Source organism: Histomonas meleagridis, assembly GCF_020186115.1.
Source record: "Histomonas meleagridis strain 2922-C6/04-10x chromosome Unknown contig_6, whole genome shotgun sequence".
Lineage (NCBI taxonomy): Eukaryota > Parabasalia > Tritrichomonadida > Dientamoebidae > Histomonas > Histomonas meleagridis.
This window is the reverse complement of record NW_027150902.1, coordinates 449,430-474,111: the sequence shown is the minus strand read 5'-3', so window position 1 is coordinate 474,111 and position 24,682 is coordinate 449,430. Positions and strand designations below refer to the sequence as shown.

The 24,682-nt window shown below is 30.2% G+C and overlaps 10 protein-coding genes across 10 annotated transcripts; 5 read left to right on the top strand and 5 right to left on the bottom strand.

Moving 5' to 3' along the window:
• Positions 1-204: 204 nt before the first annotated feature.
• On the top strand, positions 205-1,399 carry GO595_007991 (AGC family protein kinase; the record flags this gene model as incomplete). Its single annotated transcript, XM_067921517.1, has 2 exons — positions 205-1,095; positions 1,358-1,399. The coding sequence occupies 2 exons, from the start codon at positions 205-207 to the stop codon at positions 1,397-1,399; spliced, it is 933 nt and encodes a 310-aa protein (XP_067771825.1).
• Positions 1,400-4,715: 3,316 nt separating this feature from the next.
• Positions 4,716-5,423, top strand: GO595_007990 (secreted nuclease; the record flags this gene model as incomplete). Its single annotated transcript, XM_067921516.1, has 1 exon — positions 4,716-5,423. One exon carries the CDS (start codon positions 4,716-4,718, stop codon positions 5,421-5,423), a length of 708 nt encoding a protein of 235 aa, XP_067771824.1.
• A 573-nt stretch (positions 5,424-5,996) lies between these two features.
• On the bottom strand, positions 5,997-6,350 carry GO595_007989 (uncharacterized protein; the record flags this gene model as incomplete). Its single annotated transcript, XM_067921515.1, has 1 exon — positions 5,997-6,350. The coding sequence occupies one exon, from the start codon at positions 6,348-6,350 to the stop codon at positions 5,997-5,999; it is 354 nt and encodes a 117-aa protein (XP_067771823.1).
• Positions 6,351-8,239: 1,889 nt separating this feature from the next.
• On the bottom strand, positions 8,240-9,838 carry GO595_007988 (U4/U6 small nuclear ribonucleoprotein Prp3; the record flags this gene model as incomplete). The annotated part of the gene is made up of 1 exon (XM_067921511.1): positions 8,240-9,838. The coding sequence occupies one exon, from the start codon at positions 9,836-9,838 to the stop codon at positions 8,240-8,242; it is 1,599 nt and encodes a 532-aa protein (XP_067771822.1).
• Positions 9,839-10,225: 387 nt separating this feature from the next.
• On the bottom strand, positions 10,226-12,259 carry GO595_007987 (putative serine/threonine-protein kinase clkA; the record flags this gene model as incomplete). Its single annotated transcript, XM_067921510.1, has 1 exon — positions 10,226-12,259. One exon carries the CDS (start codon positions 12,257-12,259, stop codon positions 10,226-10,228), a length of 2,034 nt encoding a protein of 677 aa, XP_067771821.1.
• Positions 12,260-12,880: 621 nt separating this feature from the next.
• GO595_007986 (putative vacuolar ATP synthase subunit E) lies at positions 12,881-13,516 on the bottom strand (the record flags this gene model as incomplete). Its single annotated transcript, XM_067921509.1, has 1 exon — positions 12,881-13,516. One exon carries the CDS (start codon positions 13,514-13,516, stop codon positions 12,881-12,883), a length of 636 nt encoding a protein of 211 aa, XP_067771820.1.
• A 208-nt stretch (positions 13,517-13,724) lies between these two features.
• On the top strand, positions 13,725-14,405 carry GO595_007985 (14-3-3-like protein GF14-6; the record flags this gene model as incomplete). Its single annotated transcript, XM_067921508.1, has 1 exon — positions 13,725-14,405. The coding sequence occupies one exon, from the start codon at positions 13,725-13,727 to the stop codon at positions 14,403-14,405; it is 681 nt and encodes a 226-aa protein (XP_067771819.1).
• A 2,467-nt stretch (positions 14,406-16,872) lies between these two features.
• On the top strand, positions 16,873-17,196 carry GO595_007984 (uncharacterized protein; the record flags this gene model as incomplete). Its single annotated transcript, XM_067921507.1, has 1 exon — positions 16,873-17,196. One exon carries the CDS (start codon positions 16,873-16,875, stop codon positions 17,194-17,196), a length of 324 nt encoding a protein of 107 aa, XP_067771818.1.
• A 216-nt stretch (positions 17,197-17,412) lies between these two features.
• GO595_007983 (ubiquitin-like 1-activating enzyme E1 B) lies at positions 17,413-18,858 on the top strand (the record flags this gene model as incomplete). The annotated part of the gene is made up of 1 exon (XM_067921506.1): positions 17,413-18,858. The coding sequence occupies one exon, from the start codon at positions 17,413-17,415 to the stop codon at positions 18,856-18,858; it is 1,446 nt and encodes a 481-aa protein (XP_067771817.1).
• Positions 18,859-22,208: 3,350 nt separating this feature from the next.
• Positions 22,209-23,738, bottom strand: GO595_007982 (serine/threonine-protein phosphatase 2A 56 kDa regulatory subunit epsilon isoform; the record flags this gene model as incomplete). Its single annotated transcript, XM_067921505.1, has 1 exon — positions 22,209-23,738. One exon carries the CDS (start codon positions 23,736-23,738, stop codon positions 22,209-22,211), a length of 1,530 nt encoding a protein of 509 aa, XP_067771816.1.
• Positions 23,739-24,682: the final 944 nt, after the last annotated feature.

Below are 24,682 nucleotides of genomic sequence, written 5' to 3'. Positions count from 1 at the left end.
ATTAATGAGCAGGGTTGAAATATCATATATTGACTAAAGAAAAAATAAATAAATACATCATTGAAAATTTTTAACAATTTTTGAATTTAATGCAAATCGCAAATTGAAAACAATATCGAAAAACGAGAAATATTTAGATTAGTTTGAAATACATAAAAAAATAATATGCCAAAATATTTTCTCACAAAAAACAATCTGTCAGCAATGGAAAATTACCACCTTCTCCACCAAATTGGAGAAGGTTCATTTGGGCGAGTATTCAAAGCACGAGAAAAGTATACGGGTAGATTCGTTGCTATTAAAATGATTAATAAGCTTGGGCAAACGCCAGAAGATATAATCTCATTCCGTAGAGAAATAGATATCCTACGTAAAGTTAATCACCCTCATGTGATGAGAATGCTAGATGTTTTAGAAACAAAAACAGATTTTTGTGTTATTTCAGAGCTTGCTCGAGGTGATTTATTTCAAATTGTTGATGACAACCAAACGCTTCCAGAGGAAGTTTTATCTCATATTGCTGCCCAGCTTGTATCAGCAGTTGGAAATCTTCATGAAAATCATATAATTCATAGGGATATCAAACCACAAAATATTTTAGTTTGTGCAAATGAATCAGTAAAACTTTGTGACTTTGGGTTTGCCAGAGCACTTTCAGCCAACACCATTGTTCTTACGTCAATTAAAGGAACACCATTATACATGGCTCCTGAACTTGTTCAAGAGCAACCTTATGACGAGAAAATCGACATTTGGTCACTTGGTATCATTCTTTATGAGCTATATTATGGTAAGCCACCATTTTATACTAATTCAATATATACATTAATACAAATGATTTCAAAGGAATCAATTGCTTGGATTGATCCAATCTCAGATAGTTTCAAAGATTTTCTATCCAAAATGCTTCAAAAGGATCCCACGAAGCGTCCTTCCTGCAAAGAACTTCTTTCACACCCATTCATTGCGAACGTTAAGCTCCAACCGTTTGACGATACGTTTTTTCAATATAAATCCGATCAATTTTCAAGTGCACTTCAAGATCCAGAAATATCAAATTTTCATCCAAATGAAATTGGAATAAATTATCAATCAGTATTTGCAAACCCGTCGAATTTTACACATGAAAACATTGTCAAATCTGTAAAATATTTATCCAAAATTTTGGAAGAAGAATCTCAAACAGACAAAAGCGCTCTTTTTTCATCATTTGCAATTCATTTCTCTGATTTCATTTCGATACCAGGTGCAGTTGAAGATTCAATTCACATTGCAACATATCTTCTTCAAAAAAATTCTAAGCAATACTTAACACCTCTTTCTTCTGGCGTATCACTTCTTACTAATTCTAACATAGAACTTACTACGTCTCTCATTGACTTTTATACCGAACTTTTAATCATCCCATATTCAATCTCTAAAATTTATCTTAGTGAATCACCTGTAAAAATTCCCATACTTTCTAGTCAATTTTCTATTCGTCTCCGCAACTCTCTTTTTTCCATCTTTTATGTTTCAAATTCGGAATCACTCTCAAAATCATATTCTTTTATGTGTTATCTTACTGAGTGTTCTGAAACTTTTCTTGATACACTTTGTGGCTCCAATTCGTCCCAATATGTTCCTTTGATCACATCAGCCATTAACCGCCACCTACCGATAGTAACCGCCTCGGCCTTAACGGTTCTCTCTAGAATCATTGAACGTAACAACACGTCATTTCAATATATTATTCCATTACCAACATTTTTAGATAGTTTATTTTTGCTCTTACAAAATATACCCAAAAGCATACAACAATTTTCCAGTTTTTCTTCAGCTATATCATTTTGTTCCAAAACATTTTTTATTCTTAAACAAAATCCCGAGTTCCAACGTCGTATTCCAACACAGATTAACTTAACCAAATTCAACAATTTTATCAACACTTTCTTATTCGTTCAACAAAACATTGAAACTATATTAACAATTGGAACACAAGTACCACATGAAACACTTGATGTCATTAGTTATATATGTATTGGCGAATCTCCATTTAAAAGTATTACGATTGATGACTTACTGTTTGATATATGTATCAAACGAATATCATATTTATTACCTATACATATTCCATCGTTATTAGAATCGATCTTAAAATTACCGACCGAAGTCATCAACTCAAATCTTTCAATGTTTTTAACATTGTTTAATATTAATATATGTTCAGAGATGATTAGTAATTATATATTATCGAATGAAATTAATAACGAAATATTACATAACATTAGTGACGCAGGAGCAATTTCAGTAATTTGTAGAACAATTACTAAAACTAATGAAATTAATACTATTAATTCATTAATCATTTTACTTAGTTATATAATTTTATCATATGATAACAAATGCCAAACAATAACAAATAATTTAAACGAAATTTTAACAACAATTTTCTCTATTGATGATATTATCGAATATTCATTAATAATATGTTCACATTTAGCACGGATTTCAAATGAATATGTAACTGAACTAATTAATTTTAATATATATAATATAATTATTAACATATTAAAGTTCAATAATAAAACATTAAATGTTCGAGTTTCAAGTTTATTAGCTAACATTACAAAATATGTTCAAATACCAAACGAATTTGTTGACATAATAATTCCGATATTAATTAATGAAATTAATGTTAATAAATTTGTTTTGATGATTTTAGGGAATGAATTATATTATTCGGATGATATCTCTATATATGTTAATGGAATTGTTTCAGTTTTAGTCGACTTAATTGATTCGAAAGATATGAAAATGGTCGAGTTCACATGTTATGTAATCGCAAATTATATACGAAAAAATGAAAAAAGAGTTTTAAACTTGATCAAAATTGGAGCATTGGAAAAATTGATTAAGAAAATGATGAGCGGCGAAGAGATGTTGAAAATGTTGATCCAACCATTCGCTGTGTTTTGCGTGTTCGACGAAACTAGAAAAATAATTAAGTCAGTCGGCGTGCTGCAGTTCTTGCAGAAATTCGCAAAATCTGATGACGAGTTCTTAAGAGCAAACGTGCAGGCAATTTTGACGAGCTTCGATTGCCAATTTTGAAATATCCATTTTGTGTTTGTAAAAATGATATATGTAATTATGCGTTTTGTTTGTATTACTTTTCACAAATCATTTTCATGTCAATTGGGAAATCGCATCCATTTGAAGAAGGACTTTAGAATATCCATGGAAGGGTTCAATAGATTTTGAAAGAAATATATAAAATTATGTTGAATAATATGTAAATGTGTGAACAAAAAACATAAAATTAATAATGAAATTTCATCATTCAGTGCTTCATTAAATGATATGGAAAAGTTCTTGAAAACTCAGTTCAAAAAAATAGGATAGTATCACTGTGCAAAATGAGTAAATTCGTATATGAAAAACTGGGAGATAGAAACAAATATAACAAATAAAATGAAATAAATCACATATAACTTAATAAAATAAGTTTCAAATAAATCAAACTCATGAACGCTCAAATATAAAATTCATTTTTTTGGAAAAATAACCGAAACAGTTGATTTATTTATTTTTGGATTTTTGGCATAAGCTGCTATCGTTTTATAGCACTATTTATTATTTCTCCTGATATAAAGTCAGCGTTTAATGTGTTTAGTCTTTCTTCCGACAAAAACAACTCAGTTTCATTTTTGAATCCTATCCTTATTATTATAAGTTCATATACACATTTTGCACTGAAAACACATAAACTTTCGGATTAAATTTTTGTTTCAGTGTTAAAAACATTTTCGATTGGGACATATTCAATTTCATAGTAATATGCAGAATCAACACAATCTCCAGATTCTGATAAAGTCTTCGTGATGGAACTGTGGTTGAGGAAGATGTAACTGAGTATTATAAAGATTCAAAAGATGATATGCATATTACATTATTTCATTTATTAAGATATCATTAAGTGGAGTATAGTTAAAGAAACGAGAATTAGAACATAAATTCATCATCTCAGAAATTAATTGCTAAGGATTTTAACAGTACCATGGTTTATTAGTATAATCTCACTCAGATTTTTAATAACAAAAAATTATTCCCTAATTTTATTATAAACAAAACATCATTTTCAGTCATGCAATTTCATTTTTAACCATCACAGCTGCAAAACACCTTCCCCGGTTGCCAAGCAAACATATGTAAACTACAGAAAGTGAATTTTACAATCACATATTTGGTTATAAACACATTTATCTTTTAATGTGATGATGACTAATCGTTATAAATAAAAAGAACAATAAGGTGATGAAGAATCTTATTCATATGATGCATGGAAACTTGTTTGGCACACCAAGGGAACGCATTTTTTACGATAAAACCCATAAACAGCTCAAAAACGTGGTTAAAAGTCATATGACTTAATTTTCTGAGGTATTCAAATTAATAAATAGAAATAAATTCGTGTACATTTTGTATTAATATTATTTAACTTCTCTAAATAATAAATAATATATTTATTTATTTACTTTAAATTATTTTTTTAAAGTGCTTTGATGTTAACGGAAAAAATACATTTTTGTCCATGAACATTTCAATTTCGGTTTGTTGCGAAAACTATGCATTCAAATTTGACAGTTTAGGTTGGGGCTGCATTCAAATCAATACACTAACAACTATTCAATTTTCAATGCTTTAAAATCCACTTTTGGAGCCCACATTTTTAAATGCTTGCTTTCCTTTTGTGCCTCATTAACAAGCACATCCCTACAAACGGACTTAAGGGAGAATCACTCCGTCAAAAGCTTAAGAGGGAATACAAAGATCACACTGCATTCTCATACAGCACTGCACGTGTCTACATGTATAACGACATTGATTGCACTGATGGTCAAATGTTCTTAATCTACTCTGGAACCACATACCCATGGAAGTGCGGAAGAACCTCAAAACCATCTGCTAACGATATTAACTGCGAACATAGCGTTCCACAAAGCTTCTTCGGAAAGAAATCACCCATGGTTTCTGATATCCACCATCTTTACCCATCTGCTTCAAAGGTTAACAGTGCTAGATCTAACTTCCCATTCGAAGAAGATGACTATAGCCAATGCAAGAAGTTCTGCAAAGGTTCTCAATGCTCAACCTCAAAACCATCTAACCCAGATGAATACTCTTGCTTACTCCAAGGCAACAGATGGATGCCAAGAAAAGCTGACCGTGGTCAAATTGCTCGTGGCGTTCTCTACTTCTACACAATGTACGACAGCTATGACATTTCCCAAGTTGGTAACCTCCAAACATTCTTGAAATGGAACAGAGAATATCCACCTAACCAACAAGAAATCACCCGTAACGATAGAATCAACCAAACACAAGGTAACAGAAACCCATACGTCGATGATTACACATTGGCTGACCAAGCTTGGGCATAAGAAGCTGAGCTTTCAATAAAAGCTTTCGCAACTTAGTAATATTCACTTTTTTAATGGATTCAAAATTTCCTATTGAATTTTGTGAAGTTTATGTTTTTAAAAATAATTCTATATATATTAACCGAAACAGTGATCACTGTTTTTGAATAGTTTATAATTTTTTTGTGTAATACGGAGATACAAATCGATAATGTGAAAATAATGAAAAAAATGGAATTCCTGACAACACCACCATGAAGTAACAGATTTCTTATGCATATCATTCAAAAATTGATTTCAATTATGTTATAATATCGCTGAAAATCTATTTCACAGTCACAAAAATGATACAAACCCAGTGCCTTTGAACTTGAACCAACTAAATAATGGTTGGATGAGGTCAAACTGGACTTTTTTGAAGGCACGCCTAACTCTTTGCTTAATCAAGCACATAAAAGTAAAATTTGTTTAATTTACAAATTTATTGATAACTTTATTTTATATGAAAAAGTGGATTTGGTGCCCATGGGAATTTCTCTCAAAAGTGGTCCTGAACTAGATGAAATAAGGGCAGTTTGTTGGACAATAATTATTCTACGAAAAGCTTGTTTCGCTTTGGATATCATTATCTTGTCTTGCTGGTATAAGCGTATGTTCAGGGTTGAAAATTGATGTTTGGTCAACTTGATTTGATTGAACATAATCAAAATTACCCAACAAAAGTTGAGTTCCAACCCATATTAAAAATTGGGAAGGATTTGAAAGGTCTGATTCTGGCAATGAAGAGTTTTGATTATTTTCGTTTGATTTTGCATTTTCCTCTCTGAGTTGAGCAATTTTTTTCTTTTTCCTACAGTTTTCGTAACAATAATCAGGATGTTCTGTTTTAAATTGAGCACGTGCAATACTTGCAGAGTCTTTATATGGAGCTTTTTCTTCTTCTGTCATGGACGCCCATTTTGTTCCAAGTAATTGAGTTATATCTTTATTTGTAAGAAATGGATTTTCTTTTCCAAGTATTTCTCTATTTTCTGAACAAAAAAGGAGATATGCATTTGGAGGCTTTTTAATTTTTTCTGTTTTCATTATAATTGGCATTTCGATTTTCACACAATTTTTATGCCATTTTAAAAATTTCTGAACATTGAAAAAAATTTAAATTATTTCACCATATTAAACATTTATTTATCAATCAGAATCTATTTCCAAAAGATAGCAAGCCAATTGTTGAATTTCAGGTTGTTCATATGAAATCAATTCACTTAAATGTTCTCTAAAATCAATACCACATATATACTCATAAAGTTTAGAATAAATTGGGTGCATTTGTTGCTGTTCATCTTTTTGGAACAATGATGCAACAGAATTAAACAACATTAAGCAATTTTTAATTAATTGAAGATTTGATTTTTCGTCAAAAATTACATCAACTGTTAACAAAAAGCTCTCTGAATATTTTTCGATTGAGTTCAATACTAAAAGATTTGTTGGACAATTTAAGACAAGAAGAATTAAATATTCGCATATCAATGATTTCACTTTAAAAGTTGATTCTGCAAAAACATTTTCAATTATTTCATTTAATTCTTTGTTAAAGAAGTCAAAGCAAATTTCTTGTGATAGCTTAGATATATTTAATATTAACTGCATAAAGTATTCAGGTAAATTTGGGATAGAATTCATTCCAGTAATAATGAATCCCCGCACGTCACTTTTCAATAAAAAAAGTGCTCTCTCAGGTGATGACGTAAGAATTTTATCAAGATATCTTAGAATTAACTTCCTCGCTATCGAAAAACATGGCTTATTAAAGTTATGCCAAATAAAAAAAAATGCTTCCGACTGAAGAAACATATCCATAAGAATTGGATCGGGGTACGTTAAGAAAAACATCGCAAACGGTTTCTGCGCATCACGATGAAGTCTTTCTTTGGGTTGAAGCGAAATATAAAAAAGTTGAATCATTTCTTCACATTGTTGTTTGTTTAATCTGTAAAGGTGTTGGTAGCGTTGGAGGAGCTTAATCGTTGACTTCTGGAAAAATTGGAATTGGGAAAAAAAGGAAAGTGATTTGATTAATAAATTGATGAGATTCAAACGTTCTATTAAAAGTCTGCTAAAATTGATATCAATACCTAGAATATTGTTAAAAAATTTAATGGATGCTTTCATTGGGATTTTGGAAATTATTAGAGTAATCAAAACATTCCAAATTTGCTCATTTTCTACAAATAATTGGATTGTAAAAAGATGTGTTAAAATTTGAATTATAAAGCTTGTGATTGATGGAATGGGATTATCTGAAGAAAAATGTATTCTACAAAATTCAAAAAATTGAAGATTTGTAACGAAGCTTTTTAATTCTGGGTTTATGGATATAGAACAAAGAATTGTGCTTAAACATTTTATAATTATGTTAGGATCTGTTTGATTAAAAATTTTATTAATTGCAAATGAAAATGCTTCTTCAAAAGACTCATTTGGTAATTTAATTTCTGGACCAAAAGTTATGTCTAAATGTTCGAATTTGTCTATTTTTGTTTGTTTTTCTTTCTCTATCATTTTGGTTACTTAGATAGACCGTTTACTTTCATACATACTAACATAGCTTTCTAACTCCAATTGTATGTATCCTAATATTCCCTAATAATTTCTTTACTGATTAGAAATCGCATATCAGTTTGTTTCACATTTCTTATAGATTATCATTCAAATTCACATTTGATTTTTAAGTGTTAACGTCATAATAACCAGCAAATAACAACCGATTTTCGAATTCTAATGGAAAAAATCCAATTTTTTTTTTTGATTTAATTCGTTATAAATATTTACTAAATTTAGCCATTGAATACTTGGCTCGCAGAATCGAAAAGAGACTCACACCCATTTTCGCCACAGAACTTTCTACACTGGGTTGCAACGTCGAATTTATATTTCTTGAAGTTATAGAAATGTCTCCTCGATGTGTATCCTTGGAAAGTCATTATTGCCTCTGATCCGGTTTCACTCCACTTTATTCGCTGGTTTATGAGCGCACAATACTTGCGAGTGCCCTTTGGTCCTGCTTCGGCAATTACAAAACTCATTTGTGGATGATCAACAACGAAAATGCCTCCTGTCATAAACCACTTCTTACCCATGCTCGTCAATTTGGCGAAGTGTAATGGGTTATTCAGGTTTTTAATTGCAAATACAGTAATTGTAACATTTTCCTCAGAGTCTGCTTTTCTCTTACTGACGTTCTTATCATGACGCTGCTCTGGAGTGAGTTTAGCTGCTTGATTGTGTTCAATATGTTTTTGTATTCGATCTTCTTTATTTTTCTTGATTTCAAGTTCAACCATTGTTGGAGTAAGAACAGACTTTCCACCATTTAGTTTAATCATTTGGCTCATTTTAATACGTGAAGGTTCTTTTGGTTTAAGATTTAATTTGATCATAAGCCGTTCTTCATTCTGTTTGTTAAGTTTGTTAATATGACGTAATCGCTTTCGTTCCTTAGGAGTCAATATAGTAGGAACTTCTTTTTCAATCGGTTTGTGGAATGGGACAGGAGCAGCATTTTCATATTCGTTGTTAACGGTCGAATAATTGGGCACCCATAAACCGTTATCATCGACGATAGGACGGTTGTTATCGTCAAGCTCCACAAACGGTAAATCCCACCAATCAATAAACGGCTTCTCGAAATTCCTTGCAAGTGCGATCGTGTCAAAAATAGAAAGACCATTGACAACAGACATGTCTACAAGGAATTCATTTCTTTTTTCTTCTGTTTCTTGGATAATTTCACCGGGTTCAATGAATCGAAAATCACGATTTAGTGGTCTAGAAACAGTGGGAATACGCCTATCAATTGGTACTTTAGCAACTTCAACCTTCCTATGAACAAATTCATCTTTTATAAGATTGCCTTCTTCATCAACGCGTTTGCCTTCTGAATTAAAAAGTAACGGTTTGATTTTTTGATCTGCTTTACGGAGTGATACAGATGCTGAATCAAGAAAATATGATGGAGCTGGTGAAGAGCTGTTTGTTGGAATAGTTGGGGTTTGTGGTGGAAGATTAATATTTTGTTCAACTGGTCTAACGTTTTGGTGTGAATGATGGTCTCGAAACGGGTTTTCTCTTGGTTGTCGATATTTTCGTGGAGGAGATGTTTTCCTTTTTTCTGATGAAGTGATGAAAGAATTTACATCTTTTTGTGCAAATTTACGTACAGCATGATTGTATTTTTTTAAGAAATGTCTTAAATCTTTTTCTCGTGGGAAAAAATTTTGAATTTGTGATTCAAGAGAACTACCTTTCTTAGCACTAGAAATTATAATGGAGCGGACAACAGGTTCCAATAGAACTGGATATTTCCTACTTGTTTCGTCAATCCATGGTTCCAAAAATTTTTTGATTTTGAGCTGATCAAGTCTCACCCCATCCATTTGACATGTTAAGTGAAAATAGTCAATCCATGTGAAGTGAAGAACAGTTTTGATGATTTCAGTTTAAATTTGCAATCATTTTGATAAAAGTTGTTAAGTAATATTAAATTTCATGAAATGCATTATAATGCTACTAAAATTATTATATAAAAAATTGCAATACTTTTCATTTAATTTAAATTTGTATACAAAAAAATATCATGATTAAAAAAAAGCACATAATGTGCATTACTGAATAATTTTTTTTTTATAAAATCATAATCATTAATAAATAAACAATTCAATGGAATTTATTATCTGAAGCTCATTACAAACGTAAAAAATTTTAATTGATTTATATTCAACATTAAAATATAAAAATATGCAAAAGATTACACAAACATTTATTTAAAGAACAATTTGTTTTGGCTCATCGTTTTCAAACATGAAAGGATCATCTTCTTGGATATCTATAGAGTTGAATGGGTTTGAGTTAATAATTGATGAATCATCTGATAATAAGTTGTTGAACACTTGTTTCTGCTTTTCCTCATCTTTTTGCTTGGCGAGACAACAGCAGAATATTATTAGAAATGAAGCAACTGCCAATAAAACAGCGCCCAACACAATGATTGCAATGGACCACGAGGGCATACCGGCCTTCTGCTCTGCTGATGAATATGTGCCTGAAAATGTATTGGAAAGAGAGTACGATTCAGTGTGCACTTGAGATGACGTAATTGTAACTGTAACTGTGCTGCTTATTTCATGCGACTCAGTAAATGTGTCTGATAATGTATACATATTTGATTGAGTGAACATATCTGATAATGTATACATATCTGATTGAGTGTATGCACTTGACTGAGTAAATGAATTTGATAGTGTATGTGTATTCGATGGAATATATGTATTTGTAGTGTTCATTTCATATGATTTAGTGAATGTATTTGAATGCGCAAATGTATTTGTAATATTAACTTCATATGATTTAGTGAATGTATTCGATGGAATATATGTATTTGTAGTGTTCATTTCATATGATTGTGTGAATGTATTCGATGGAATATATGTATTTGTAGTGTTCATTTCATATGATTTAGTGAATGTATTCGATGGAATATATGTATTTGTAATATTAACTTCATATGATTGTGTGAATGTATTTGATTGCGCAAATGTATTTGTAGTGTTCATTTCATATGATTTAGTGAATGTATTCGATGGAATATATGTATTTGTAATATTAACTTCATATGATTGTGTGAATGTATTCGATAATGTATATGTATTTGTTGTATTAACTTTATATGATTGTGTGAATGTATTTGATTGCGCAAATGTATGAGTTGAATTTATTTCATAAGATTTGGTGAATGTATTCGATGGAATATACGTATTTGTAATATTAACTTCATATGATTGTGTGAATGTATTTGATAATGAAAATGTATTTGTTGCATTGATTTCATATGATTTAGTAAATGTATTTGATGGCACGTATGTATTTGTAGTGTTCATTTCATATGATTGTGTGAATGTATTTGATGGCACATATGTATTTGATTGTGAAAATGTATTTGACGGACTAATAATCTCTGTTGGCGGCTGAATGTAACTCACTACGCAATATGGAATTTCATTAGTTATTGTTAATGTTGGGCCAGTGTAATTAAATTCATTTCCTGTCTTCATTTCCAACTTTTCATCATTGATTCTATCAGTGCTGAACATACAATTTTGTACAGTGATAACACTTTGATCGTCCTCCACATTGAAAATGTTTTCAGTGTTTTCCTTGAAAACCGATGAGTGAACAATCATTGATATCGGCTGATAAAAATCAAAGTGAAGAAGGTTTCCATTGAGCTCTGTGTTGTTATAGAAGCTACAGTACTCAATTCTAAAGTTGGATTCTTCAGCACTGTAAAATGTAAAATGAAGTAATTCACTTCCCCTATTATAAGCAAATGCGCAATACATAATAGAAGAAGTTGCTCTTGAACTAGACACCTCTGCTGCAGAGATAGAGTCCGGAGAATCACATACATTATATGTGAAATTTGTATCCCTAAAATTAAAGTTGCCATTTCCTGAAAAGCATATTGGAGACTTGCAGGGTTGGTTAAGTGGTGACTGGAAAATAGAGTTCGAAATAAATTGTGCGATATTATTAGATTTAAGTTCAGACTCAAAAACATGATTTTGCAGTGAATAAGAACTTTCAACGCAAACCATTTTAGCATAGAATGAAGCTGTGATTGTTATGATAAGAGATTCTTCACATGTGCAATTTGAAATTAATACGTTTTCAATATTGATGTCACCATTTTCTTCTATGTATTTAATAAGGCAGTCAGCCCTTATGTTTGTAAAGTAGCAGTTTGAAACTTGATTAATTTGAGTTGAAGTACATGTTTGAGAAGGTGCATCTTTTTCCATATAGACAACTGCTTTTTGAAATGCCGAAAAAGAAGAACTTTCGATTTTGAATTGTTTTGGTTGGAATAATAAATTACCTAATGAACGTGTAATTTTGCAATGAGAAATTATAAAATTATTAGAGCCTGTAAATACCATTGGAGACAACACTGAGCTTCTGATTAAATGTAAAACTGTGATGTTTAACATGGTAAACATTCAGGAAAATGGAGCAGGTCAAACTAAAACGGTTGCTATCTGAATGTATGGAATTTTTAAGGGAGGGTTAAGCCCACAAATTTTCAATCCATTTTTAATTTTTTCATTGATTATTCAAAAGTAATTGCTAATTGAATTAAAACAGTTTGCGACCCACCCTAAAAAAATTCAATCAGTTACTAAACGGTAACGTTTTTTACCGTTCCAAAAAGTTACAAAGAGTTTGGAATCAAAATCAAAAAACATCACGAAATTCCAATGCAAACATATCCATTATTTCTTGATATAGATCAATCAATTTAGTTAGATATTGTAATACATTCACACTTTTGCAATCATTGGTTTTTATTTAAATATTTTTCATTTCAGAAAATCTTATCAAATGCGAGAAAAACCATGTTGAAATAAAAATGAACAAAAAATTTACTTATTAACTTCTCTTTTTTCAATAATTAATGCCTTAATTTGAGGTAAAATTCTTTCGTACACAAGTCTTAAACGATCATTTAAAACATTCGAAACACGAATTTTACCTTTGTGGCACATAAGAATTACTCCTCCAGCACATACTGGTGCAGGAGGTAAAAATATTCTATCATTAATTTTAACATTAAAATCAATTGCTGAATTATATTTCTTTGCTATTTCAACAGCGTCTGGAAGGATTCTTGATGCAACCTCTTGATCAGATTTGCGAACCATTAATATAACCCGTGATTCTTTCAATATATTAAGTCCTTCGGCAATTAATTTTTTGAGTAAATCAGGATAATTCGGTCCTTCTGAAAACTCATTTATCTTACGTATCGATTCTTTTAATGCTTTGTGTATTGCTTCTGCTTGTGACTTTAAGATTTCAAGTTTAACATTATTTTTGATATGTGCTTCATGAATAAGAAGTTCTTTCTGAATTTCACCTTCTTCACGAATAAATTCTATTTCAAGTTTATCACTTATATTTTTGATTGCTGCATTATAAAGTTCGTTTGCTCGATTTTCTGCATTACCACGTTTTTCTTCAGCTATTTTATCAGCAAGTTCTTTAAACATTTCTGCCATTGATTGGACAATTTCATCTGTTGAAGTTGTCATAAATTTATGATTTTTAATAAATATTTTTACTGTTTTTGAAATTTAAGAAAAAACTAAATCATTAAACAATGTTTATTTCACATAACATGTCTCAGTAATAACGTTCAAATGTTTTCTGATTTTGTTGAATCTTCAAATATTGAAGAAGTCCGGAAATTAGCAACAAACCTATGTGATGCAACATTATTTAGCTGTATATTTTGATTTTTCTGACGCAAAGACTTGTTTGAATCGTTTGGCTTCTGAGGAATCAGAACTATCAATTGATGATCAAAACATAATATCTAGAATCTGCAAGGGCGAGATAGATTCCCTTCGGAGAGCATGGAAGTCTATATACCTTTCAGAACAGAAAGAAAGAGGTAAAGGTCGTGATGATAGATCAACTCTTATCTTAGAATATAGGAAACAACTAGAAAGCAAAATCACTGATTTCACAACAGGCGTTGTTGAAATGGTGCAAAATAAACTCATTCCACGAACATCAGATACAACTATGCGCGGAATGATGTTCAAGATGATTGGTGATTACCAACGTTATCTTGCTGAAATTCAGCGCGGGTATGAAAGACGAGAAAGTACAAATCGAGCAATGGCAGCATATCAAGAAGCTGAAGATTTAATTGTAGCATGTTGTAGTCCAGCAGCGGCACCGCGTCTTTCCTTAATGCTCAACATGGCGATTTTCAAGTTTGAAATATTATCTGATCCTGATGAAGCACTGGCATTTGTTAAAAAAGCATATGCTGATGGTGTTGCTGTAATTGATAATTTACATAACGAAGAATATACAGATTCGATTTTGCTTCTCCAAATGTTGCATAGAACAATTGTTTCTTGGACTAAAAATAGATAATTTGATTTTTCAAAAATTTTTGTTTTTATATGATTAATTATTAATGACTTATAAATTATTCTAGTAAGATTTTCCTTTATATCTTGTCAAATATGGTGAATACCACAGAAGAAACAAATAAAAAACAAAAACGTCACTTTTTATTAAACAGAGTGAAGTCCTATTGTGAAGATGCTTGTCTAAATTGGTGTTTCCTCTGGAAAAATCATTTTTTAATGTTTAGCCAACTTGATTCAAGTGTAAATGGGTACGAACTTGCTCACTTCTGTTGGAGTACTGATATTTCTTGCATGTACATTGCAACAAAGTATCAAAAAAAATATTTACTCAAATTAATTATATGACAAAAGAAAATCTTGGAAGGAATTATTTCGAAACTCTATTAGAAATTACGTAATATTTCAGTTCGTTTCATAATAACTAATTCGATATCGAATTGCTGTTGCTCTTTCAGCATTACACAGTAACAACGTTCTCCTAAGAAATATTAATCAATCCAACATAGTTGTAGATGATATAGAAAATGAAGGTCCAAAACCACAAATTATTGATTTTGAAAATTCCATTAAATTAGTTGATAATGATTCAACTTCATATTCACCTGACGTATTAGATTATGGTCTTATATTTTTATTCTTGATCCACAATGATGCCGAAAAAATATTTGAGCAATATGCAGATATGAAAGATTTAATACAAAAAACACTTGAAATCGATCCACGAAAGCGCATAAGTGCATTAGAGATAGCAGAGCATCCATTCTTTGAAGATGTTCTTGGGACAGAATGGGTTCAAAATGAAAATGAATCTCTTTACTCAAAGACAAAATCATTGTTTTATATTGACAATGAAGAAGAATATGATGACTTTATTGGAATATAATATAAATTGTGTGAATAAATTAATTATATTTATTAATTTTTATTAAGATTTTTCGGAAATAATGCTCATTTCGGAAAAGTAATCACTGCCTTCTCGAATAAAAGAATATATGCAGGAATTTATTTAAAAATAAATGTGACTTCCTTAACATCTTTATAAAACGACCGTTTTTTTCTATGGGGTTTACAACCACACCATACAGAAGTTGAGCTTATCAAAAACCATATGAGTATTATTCAGTTAAATATCTAAGTGATTATGATTTATTAATCAATGAAATTGTTACTACAAATTCTGTGAATTATCTTTAAACAAATTTCGCAGTTAATGAATTTGGAAATGATTCAAATATCGATGAAACATATGATAGTAAAAATGAAATCTTGACGAAGTAATTTATTTCATATATATGAAAAACACAGTTTAAATGGTTTTCAACGTATTAAACCACAAAATACAAAATGTGAGTCAAAAAACTGAAAGAAAATTTTCTTGTTGTAAATTTACAAAAATTAATTAATTAAATAAGTTAGTCATTAGTTCGGTGAGTACCAATCTTATGATTACTATAAAGGGCTCTTTAAATTAAGTACTTTAACCCATCAATAAATGTTATGTTGCTTTTGTTCATGTTTTCCAATTTGTAAAATGTAAACTGTAGAAATATATTTCACTTTTAAAAAGACCGTTTATGGTTCGCGAACCCATCATTGGACGTTTATTAATCATTTCTAAAGTGGTAACTTACCATATACATTTATCCTTACCATATAAAGATTTATTATTAAAAATCATAAAAGTCATGTTATTGATTTAATCATATTTTATTGTAAAAAACATATTATAAATTTAAAAATTTTTATCAAACAACTATGAGCACTATTGTACTTCAGCGATTCTTGTATAAAATACATTTTGTGGAGGTACAAGGTGTATTAAGAGATCAAGTAATGAAAACAAGGAGAGCTATTTGTCCTTTATAAAAAATCTCCTTCATTTGTTGTCGGAAAGTGTTGGAAAAAAAATAGCAGAAAAAATCGGTGCAGAAATTGCATTGGAATTTGTTAGCGTATGAAATAAAGTTATTAAGACATGTTTAATCAAGCAAATGGTGAATAAACTTATAAAAATCGAGTTTCCTGGTGAAAAAGATTTTGATCTCTTGTTGAAAGGTAGAATTTTGTGAAGATTCCATGCGAAAGTTCGTAATTTTTACGATCATGGTAATTGAACACATGTTCATATTTTGAGCAAACTATTTGACCAGAATTGTTGTGATATCCATAGTGTTTAAATACTTTTGAAAAATATGTAAAGTTGGTTTTACAAAATTTTTAACTGTTTATTGTACTAACATTCGTGTAGCATTTGAAGCAAGTGTCTGTTTCTAGTATTCCAAATGCAGAAAGATCTGATTAATCATTACATAAAATATCTCGAATGAAATTTTTTTATCAGTATCACACTTGTATGCCTCGACCAGGAAAGTGTGAATCCTTATTAAATAAACATTAAAATTTTCGTTTTTATTTATTCCTTAAAAAATTTTTGTTGGTCCTTATGGCGAACGTTAAAAAATAGAAAAATGGGAAAAAACAAAGAATCGAAAAAAGATTTCGTTCCAGAACCATGTCTTGAATCAGCAAAGCGTCTGACTAAAAGATTACAAACAGATCAAGATCCAACAGATTCTTTAGCTATGATTGTTATGACTTTTTCTGCTTTTGGAATGATGCGTGCTAATCCTTTGTTTAGCTGGGGTGCTTGGTTTATCCTTTTGTCAATGTATATCAACAGAAGCAGGACATCAACTCGTTTAAATCAAACAGGAATCTCATTAATTATGGTTACAATATCAACAATCTTTCTTTATTATAAAATGACCAAAGGGTACACCGCAAAACAATAAATCGCTAGGTTAAAGAATATATATCAATTTTTTTTTAATTTTAATTCATCATTTTAATCATTTTGAGTTAACTCATAATTTCGCAATACCATGTGATTGGAAGTAAATTTAACATAAAATTATATATTACTTACAGATGATATAATCGTTTTTTTTTTTTCATTTTTAGGTTGTTTTCATGATTTTGTAAAACATTGAAACCATGCCGATAGAAAAATGAGCGATCTTTCCATATTGGTTGTTGGTGCCGGTGGAATTGGGTGTGAAGTAGTTAAATGTCTTGCAATTAAAGGATATCTTAAAATTACCGTGATTGATTTTGACACAGTTTCACTTTCAAATTTAAGCCGACAATTTTTTTACAGTGAAAATGATATAGGAGAATCAAAAGCGCGTGTGTTAGCCTTGAATGTCACTCGTCTTTTCCCCACTATCCAAATTATGGGATTAACAATGGATGTTCTCAGTAATGATTTCAATCTTTCTTTTATTGGCAATTTTAATTTTGTGTTTTGTGCAGTCGATAATATATCAGCACGTGAAAAAGTCAACAAACTTTGTGTATTTTCCAATAAACCATTAATAGATTGTGCTTCATCTGGTCGGTTCGCTCAATCAATTCCAATATTTCCCTTTATTACATCATGTTTTAGTTGCACTCCCACCGTTGAACCCACAGGCCCCAAAATCACATGTACAATCCGTAGTACCCCAGAGTCTTATGAACATTGTGCGGCATGGGCATTTCATCTATTTAACGCTATGTACAGCAACAATGAGTCTACCGATGTTGTAACGATATCTCCTAATGTAACACCATTTCATTATTTGTTTGTAGATCGAATTCTTGATCTTCAAAAGAACGAAGGAATGTGGAAAACGCGAACTCCACCTACAATTATCGAAAATGAGTCACCGCCAAACGCCGAACCAATTTCACGACCAACAGATGTATGGAGTGATGACGAATCTGTTTCTGTCTTTAAATATCTTTCAACGAAACTTAATCCACCATTAACATTCGACAAAGATAACATTGAACATTTAGCGTTTACTACATCTGCAGCTAATCTTCAAGCGTTATCATTTCACATTAATCGGATGTGTTCAATGTTCGATGCCAAAGGTCTTGTATCTGTTGTTGAGCCTTCTCTTTCCACTACTAACAGTATAATTTCGGGTATTTCTGTTATGCAAATGGAAAGAATGTTAAATTTGTCATCGAATAATAATGTTAAAGCGGTCTGGTTATCACATGATTTAAATGGACCGAGATTAACACCAACTGAGTTAGAAAAGCCGAATCCTAAATGTCCTGTGTGTGGCGTTGAGTTTTGGAAAGTTTCATGTAATTTCGCGGAAACCAAATGTAGTGATATAGGAAAATTTATTGGGGCAAAGGAACCTTCTATTGTTTATAATGGAAGTATCATATTTGACCCTGATTATCCAGATGTGGATAAGTTTTTATGTGAGGTAAATAATTTGGGTAATGTGGCTGTGTTATCTATATGTGATCTTGCTGAGGATGAGAAAAATATAAATGTGTTGGTATTAAATAGTGTGAATAAAGAAGTAATGTTAGTTAAAAAGGCAGAAAAGGTAAACGAAATAAAGAACTTGTCAGAAGATGAATATTCAGATATTATTGAAATTGTTTAAGAAATAAATAAATAAAAATATTTATATTTTTTATATTTGATAAAATAATATGAAACAAAAATTCAAAGAAATTTAAATATAAAAAATTCATATAGATAAACAATGCAATGAGTGATTTTAAAAATAAAAAAAAAAATGTTTAAAACATTTATTAAAAACAAATTTTGTATTTTATTCTAATTCTTATACAGAAGCCAACATTTTCCTGCTCCAGGATCATCTTCTGCAAAATAAGATGTAATTTTTTCTATTGGCTTGTTTGCTAACTCCATCGAAGGTGGTGGTTTTAAATCCATTAAAGGAACTGTGGAAAGTGTTAATTTTTGCTTTTTTGTATTTTCAAATATTTCATGTTCAGGTAACAAAAAGAAAGAACCTATGCCATTTATCTTCAAGCACTTCATGATTAATTCTGATGTGTGATTTCCTGGATAAACATGAACACGCCAATCATATTTACTTCCACGAATATATTTCATCATGCAAAGTGTGGAATACTCTTTTTGCGTTAAAGGAACTGCTTTGAATGACGGGTCCGAAAAAATAGATCTGATGACTGATTCCTTTGTCCTTAAAAATTGAGAAAATAATAAGTAATGTACAAGGATTCTATCATTGAACATGAAGATACCAATTACTGTAGTGTTGACAGGAGATACTTTGAGCATGATAACTATTTCAATTATTGAATATAAAATTTTTAAAATTCCATCAACACTTTCAGTTGGTATATCGGACTTAATAGCATTCAAGAAATGGGATTCAAGTTGCTTGCAAAAATCTGAAGAAGCATTTTGTTTCATGCTTATATTTGTTCAAAAAACAACCTTAAAATGGGATTGAGTCATTTCATATATAAAGTATTGAATTTTCTCGATAACCAATTCAATTTTTATTTGAAAATTGTATGTGTCATTGGACGATAAAGTGTGACTTTAACAAAAAATCCAAATTATGAAGCAAAAAAGATCTGTTTTGAATAAATTTGTCTTACAAAAAGTTTTATCACATTTTCGATTCACAGTTTAATGCCTAAAAAAAAGATCTAATTTATTCGTGTTTCTTTTTTTATCCATTATCATTAAATAGATTCCTTAGTGAAATAATATACAGATTATTTATTATGAAAAAGATTGATTTGGATATATATTTATATTTTTTTGTAAAAGTAATTGAAACATTTGAAGAAAATAATAAATGGAAATCCGAATTATTCGAAAATTTCACAAAATATTTCTTTGATAAATATACACAAGAATCAAATATCTTATATTTAATTTAATTTAATTGAAAATAATTTCCTTGATTCCAAAAGTAAAGAAATCAATATTTTATGCATTTTTTCTCAAATGAAGAAACCACAAAAGCAGAAACCTTTTATTATTTTTTGTCACTTGTTTAACACTTATAAATCAGTAATTACAATTTTTAATAATTGGAAAAGTCATTTCTTTTAATAATGAATAATAATATTTGCAAGGAAAAAAAATAAAAAAATAAAAATTAATATTAACATTTACAAAAACAAATTTTCATTCTTCATATTGAACTGACATTTCATCTCCGAAATGTTCTAATACTTTTGCGATTCTTAGAGATTCCCTTTTTAAACCAATCAACCAAGCATTAGTTTCATCATCGTTTATAGTAAGGGAAGGATCAGCTCCATTTTCCAAAAGAAACTCAACCATTTTAAGAGAACCTTTTTCAACAGCATAATGTAAAGGTGTCCAAAACAAATTAAATAAATCCCATTAATATCAGCAATAGACAAATCATAATGAAATCTTTCATACAAGAACACAAACATTTCCAAATTAGGAATTCTTGCTGCAATATGAAATGCATTTTGTGAACACCAGTTTTCGATGAAACCATCGATTCTTTGATGTAAACAAAGAAATTTAACAGCCTCAAAGTTATTATGTTTACAAGCAATATGAAGAGGTGTAAAACCAGATGACACATCATTTAAATGTGAATCATCTAATAATGCAACAGCTTTCATTATTTCGATTGACCTTATTTTAGCAGCATAGTGAAGAGGCGAATAATATATTTAAAAAGAAATTCCATAAGAATCCACATTAAGTACATTCGGTATATTTAATGAAATTATAAATGAAACAGCTTCAATGTTCCCAGAAAGAATTGTATACATTAAAATGTTTCGATTTTTAAAATCGGTAATTAATGGATCTGCGCCTTCATTCAATAAAAATTGGATGATTTCTATGTTTCCATTCTTTGCAGCTATTAAAAGTGGTGTTTCACCTTTAATATTTTTCGAATTTATTGGAATTGCTTTCGTTGGAGTTATAAACGAAAGTAATTCCATAGAATTATTCGATACTATAAAATGAAGAAGTGTATTTCTTTCTTCATCTAATATGGTTGGATCTGAATGATTTATTAATAAAAATTTGGATAAATCAATATAATCATGTTGAATGGCTATCGATAAAGGTGTGTGCTGAAAACAATTTTGAACATCAATTTCTGAAAGTTCGTTTTCAATTAAATATTGAATTGTTTCTATTTGATTATTTTCCGATGCGCAATGGATTGGAAGACTTTCATTCATGTTTTTTAAAGTAAAGTCAGCACCATTTTCTTCTAACATTTCAACAATACTTTGATTGCCTGAAAAACAGGCACAATGAGAAACAGCATTCCTAACACCATCAGTTGAATTAATATCAATGCCTTGTGATAAAAACATTGAAACGCATTGAAATGAACCTAAAGAAGCAGCCATGTTTATAAATGGAATTGGAAGTCTTCCAAAACATCTAAACCCAGATGGAAGACTTTCAAATGTGGTCGAATGAGGAATTAAATTAGCGCAAATTTCATAAGCCTGTTGTGCATTATCATTTATCAAACATAAAAGTAAGTGCTTATGTAAATCATCCGTATTCCAGTTTTGGAGAGATTCTTCGGAGGGGATATTTTTCCCAAGAAACATTAATTTTAAACGTACTCTAAATGAATGAACTCTCTGCTTATTTCTAGGACATGAATACTATAGAAAAAGGCAAATTATACTTTAAATGTCTTTTGGGATTATTTTGTTTTTGAAGACAAATTGTTATAAAATTTACATTTTTAATGTATGTATGGAATGTTCATAAAATTACTAAAGAAAAATAATTCACTAAAAAAGCAAAAGCCCTCATTAAGCTTACGAATTTAATATTTCAATTTCTATTTTACAAAGAATATGAAATTTAATTTCTTTTCAATAAAATTTATTCCATGTTTCATATTCTAAAGGATTCAAACGCAAACATAAATTTTATCAAAAACAAATGGATTTCGCTAAAAATAGATTTATATACAAATTTATATCAAACAAATTTTCCAGTATAAAAGTTGGATATCTCTGCCTTTACAGCCTTAGGGTCGAATGAGTCATCATTTTTTGAGGCAACTTTGACAACAGATTTCCATAATTTCAATTTCATCTGTTTTGTGTATTTCTCATTCAAAGAGCTCATTTTGAACTCCAGAGCCACTTGTTTAAAGGACTCTGGGTCCAGTTCCATAAGAGTGTTCATCACATTTAATGCGGTCACTTGAACATTTCGATGCCAATGTCCACGAGCTACCCTAAACAAAGCAGGGAAGACTATTCCCAAAAGTAAGTGTGGCTGTTCGACAATAAAATTTTTAATTTTGTTATCCAATAAAAAATTAAGAGCTTTTCCAGCCAAGTTCATTGAAGGTGACTCTGCAGCAATTGAAACGCATGTAAACAAACCTTTTATATTACTGCTAATAAACTTTGGTACTGTTTCTCTAATCATTTGTAAAATCTCGTCCAGAAATAATTCTGCTTTATGATCTAATGTTAATGGCCAATGTGATATTAAGAACGACAACAAATTATTGCCAAGTCTGGCATCTTTTCTAATCATTAATAAAATACATTTAACTAATGGTGGAAAATACCGTTGACATCTTGAAGGAAGATGAAGAGGTAACAAAACCTTATTGAAAGCAGTAACCATAGCAGGTGTTAAAGGCGGTGGACTACCTTCCGTAAAAAGATAAAAAAGCTCAAGAAGATTTGATGCGGCATTGAGTTCAAAACCGTCGGGAACGCTCAAAAGTAAATTAACGGTCACGTTGAAAAGCAGCTGACGTTGTGGTGGCACCTTGTTAAAGATGGACGAGATGACTGCTTTAGCTTGTCCTCTCTCTCTTTCATCAGGGAAGTCCAAAACGGCAAAAATGTTGGAAATGAACTTAGGTGATAATTGATATTGAAGGATACGTGGATCAACACTGCAATCAAGAAACTTAAGAAATAGAATGTACACAAGTTGTAAGTGAGGCCACGCTGTGTCTTCGATTGTAACTTCATCAGATACTAAGATTTCTCGTGGAATGCTTGGAGGTGGACGAAAAACATTGACAGAAAACATTTCTATAAGTTGTTGATGGCATTCACGTGTAAGGCGTGAAAATGTTTTTGGATTAGAATAACAATCAATTAATTCATTTAATGTAGCTTTTTTTGTGGCTTTATAACTAACATCTCTGTCGGCTTCCGAAAAATCGCAAATGTGGCAGCATTGTTTGAGTTTTTTAAATGCAAGTTGTGGAATTTCTCCTTTTGCAGCTGACGCAAGAGAAGGAAGTTGAACCATAACACCAGACATTCCATGCCTACACGAAACTATTTGAACAGGAGGAGATGGGAAATCAGAAATTGGTTGAGTTTCATCATCAATTTCATTGGTTTTGGGTGATATTGGTTGAAGCGCAATTTTTTTATTTTGTGAAGAGGCTGCTTGATTTCTTATTCTTTGCTGCCCACCACTTGCATGAGATCGAAAGCTGGGAGATTTTGCTTTGCGGAGTTTGGAAGACATAGATTTCACATCACATTTCTTATTTTTCTCTCTTTCATATAAATCTATTTTGATTATACAAAAAATATTTATGCAAATAACCAATGAGGAAACTAATTTCATAAGGTAATTGTTCAGTTATTTGATCAAGTTCAAATTTTTATTGATTGCATAATTTTTCTAATTTGTTATTTCCAAAATAATTAATAGATCTATCTCACACATTCGTTGCCGACTTCCAAGTGATTCGTACTCCTTGTAAAGATAACTATTAAATTTTTTTCTTCTCTTCCTTTTGAGATAATATCAAATGTTCAACATCACTGGAGAAGAATTTTTGAATAAAATTTTATTTGTTGGTAATAAAAGCATATGCAAGTGTTTACTTATTTGCAAATGATTTAATAATATACAAATTTGATTTTGATAGCTTTACTAAAATTTTCAATATTTAAAATACGTTTAATCCATTGCTTGAATGCAAGAAAAGGTTCAAGACCATACCAATTTTATAGGTTCAAAAGCAAGATGTGGTTCTGATCAAAAATCTAAATATATGGAATTGCTCACATCACTTGAGCAAATCATATTTAATTTAAATGAAAAAAATCTTGAAACATCCATTGAGCAAACAATGAATTTATTTGATGCAAATTTTCCAGATACATTTAATCTAGTTATTTACAATTTGATTTATTTTTCGTTTTACACAAAAGCAGATATCAAACCAACATATTTAAAATATTTAGAGATACTTCAAAATAAAGAAGAAGAAATTAAAATAAACAATTCTAAAATCATAAAAAAATTCATTGAAAATATTAAAAAGATGGAAGAAAAATTTTATTCCAAACAAAATTGTAGTGAAGCTCCAAAGAATAATATTGAAATTCATGAGCAATTAATTAAAGAAAAACATAATCCGACTGAAATTGCGAAAATAATTCAAAATGATGAAATCCAAA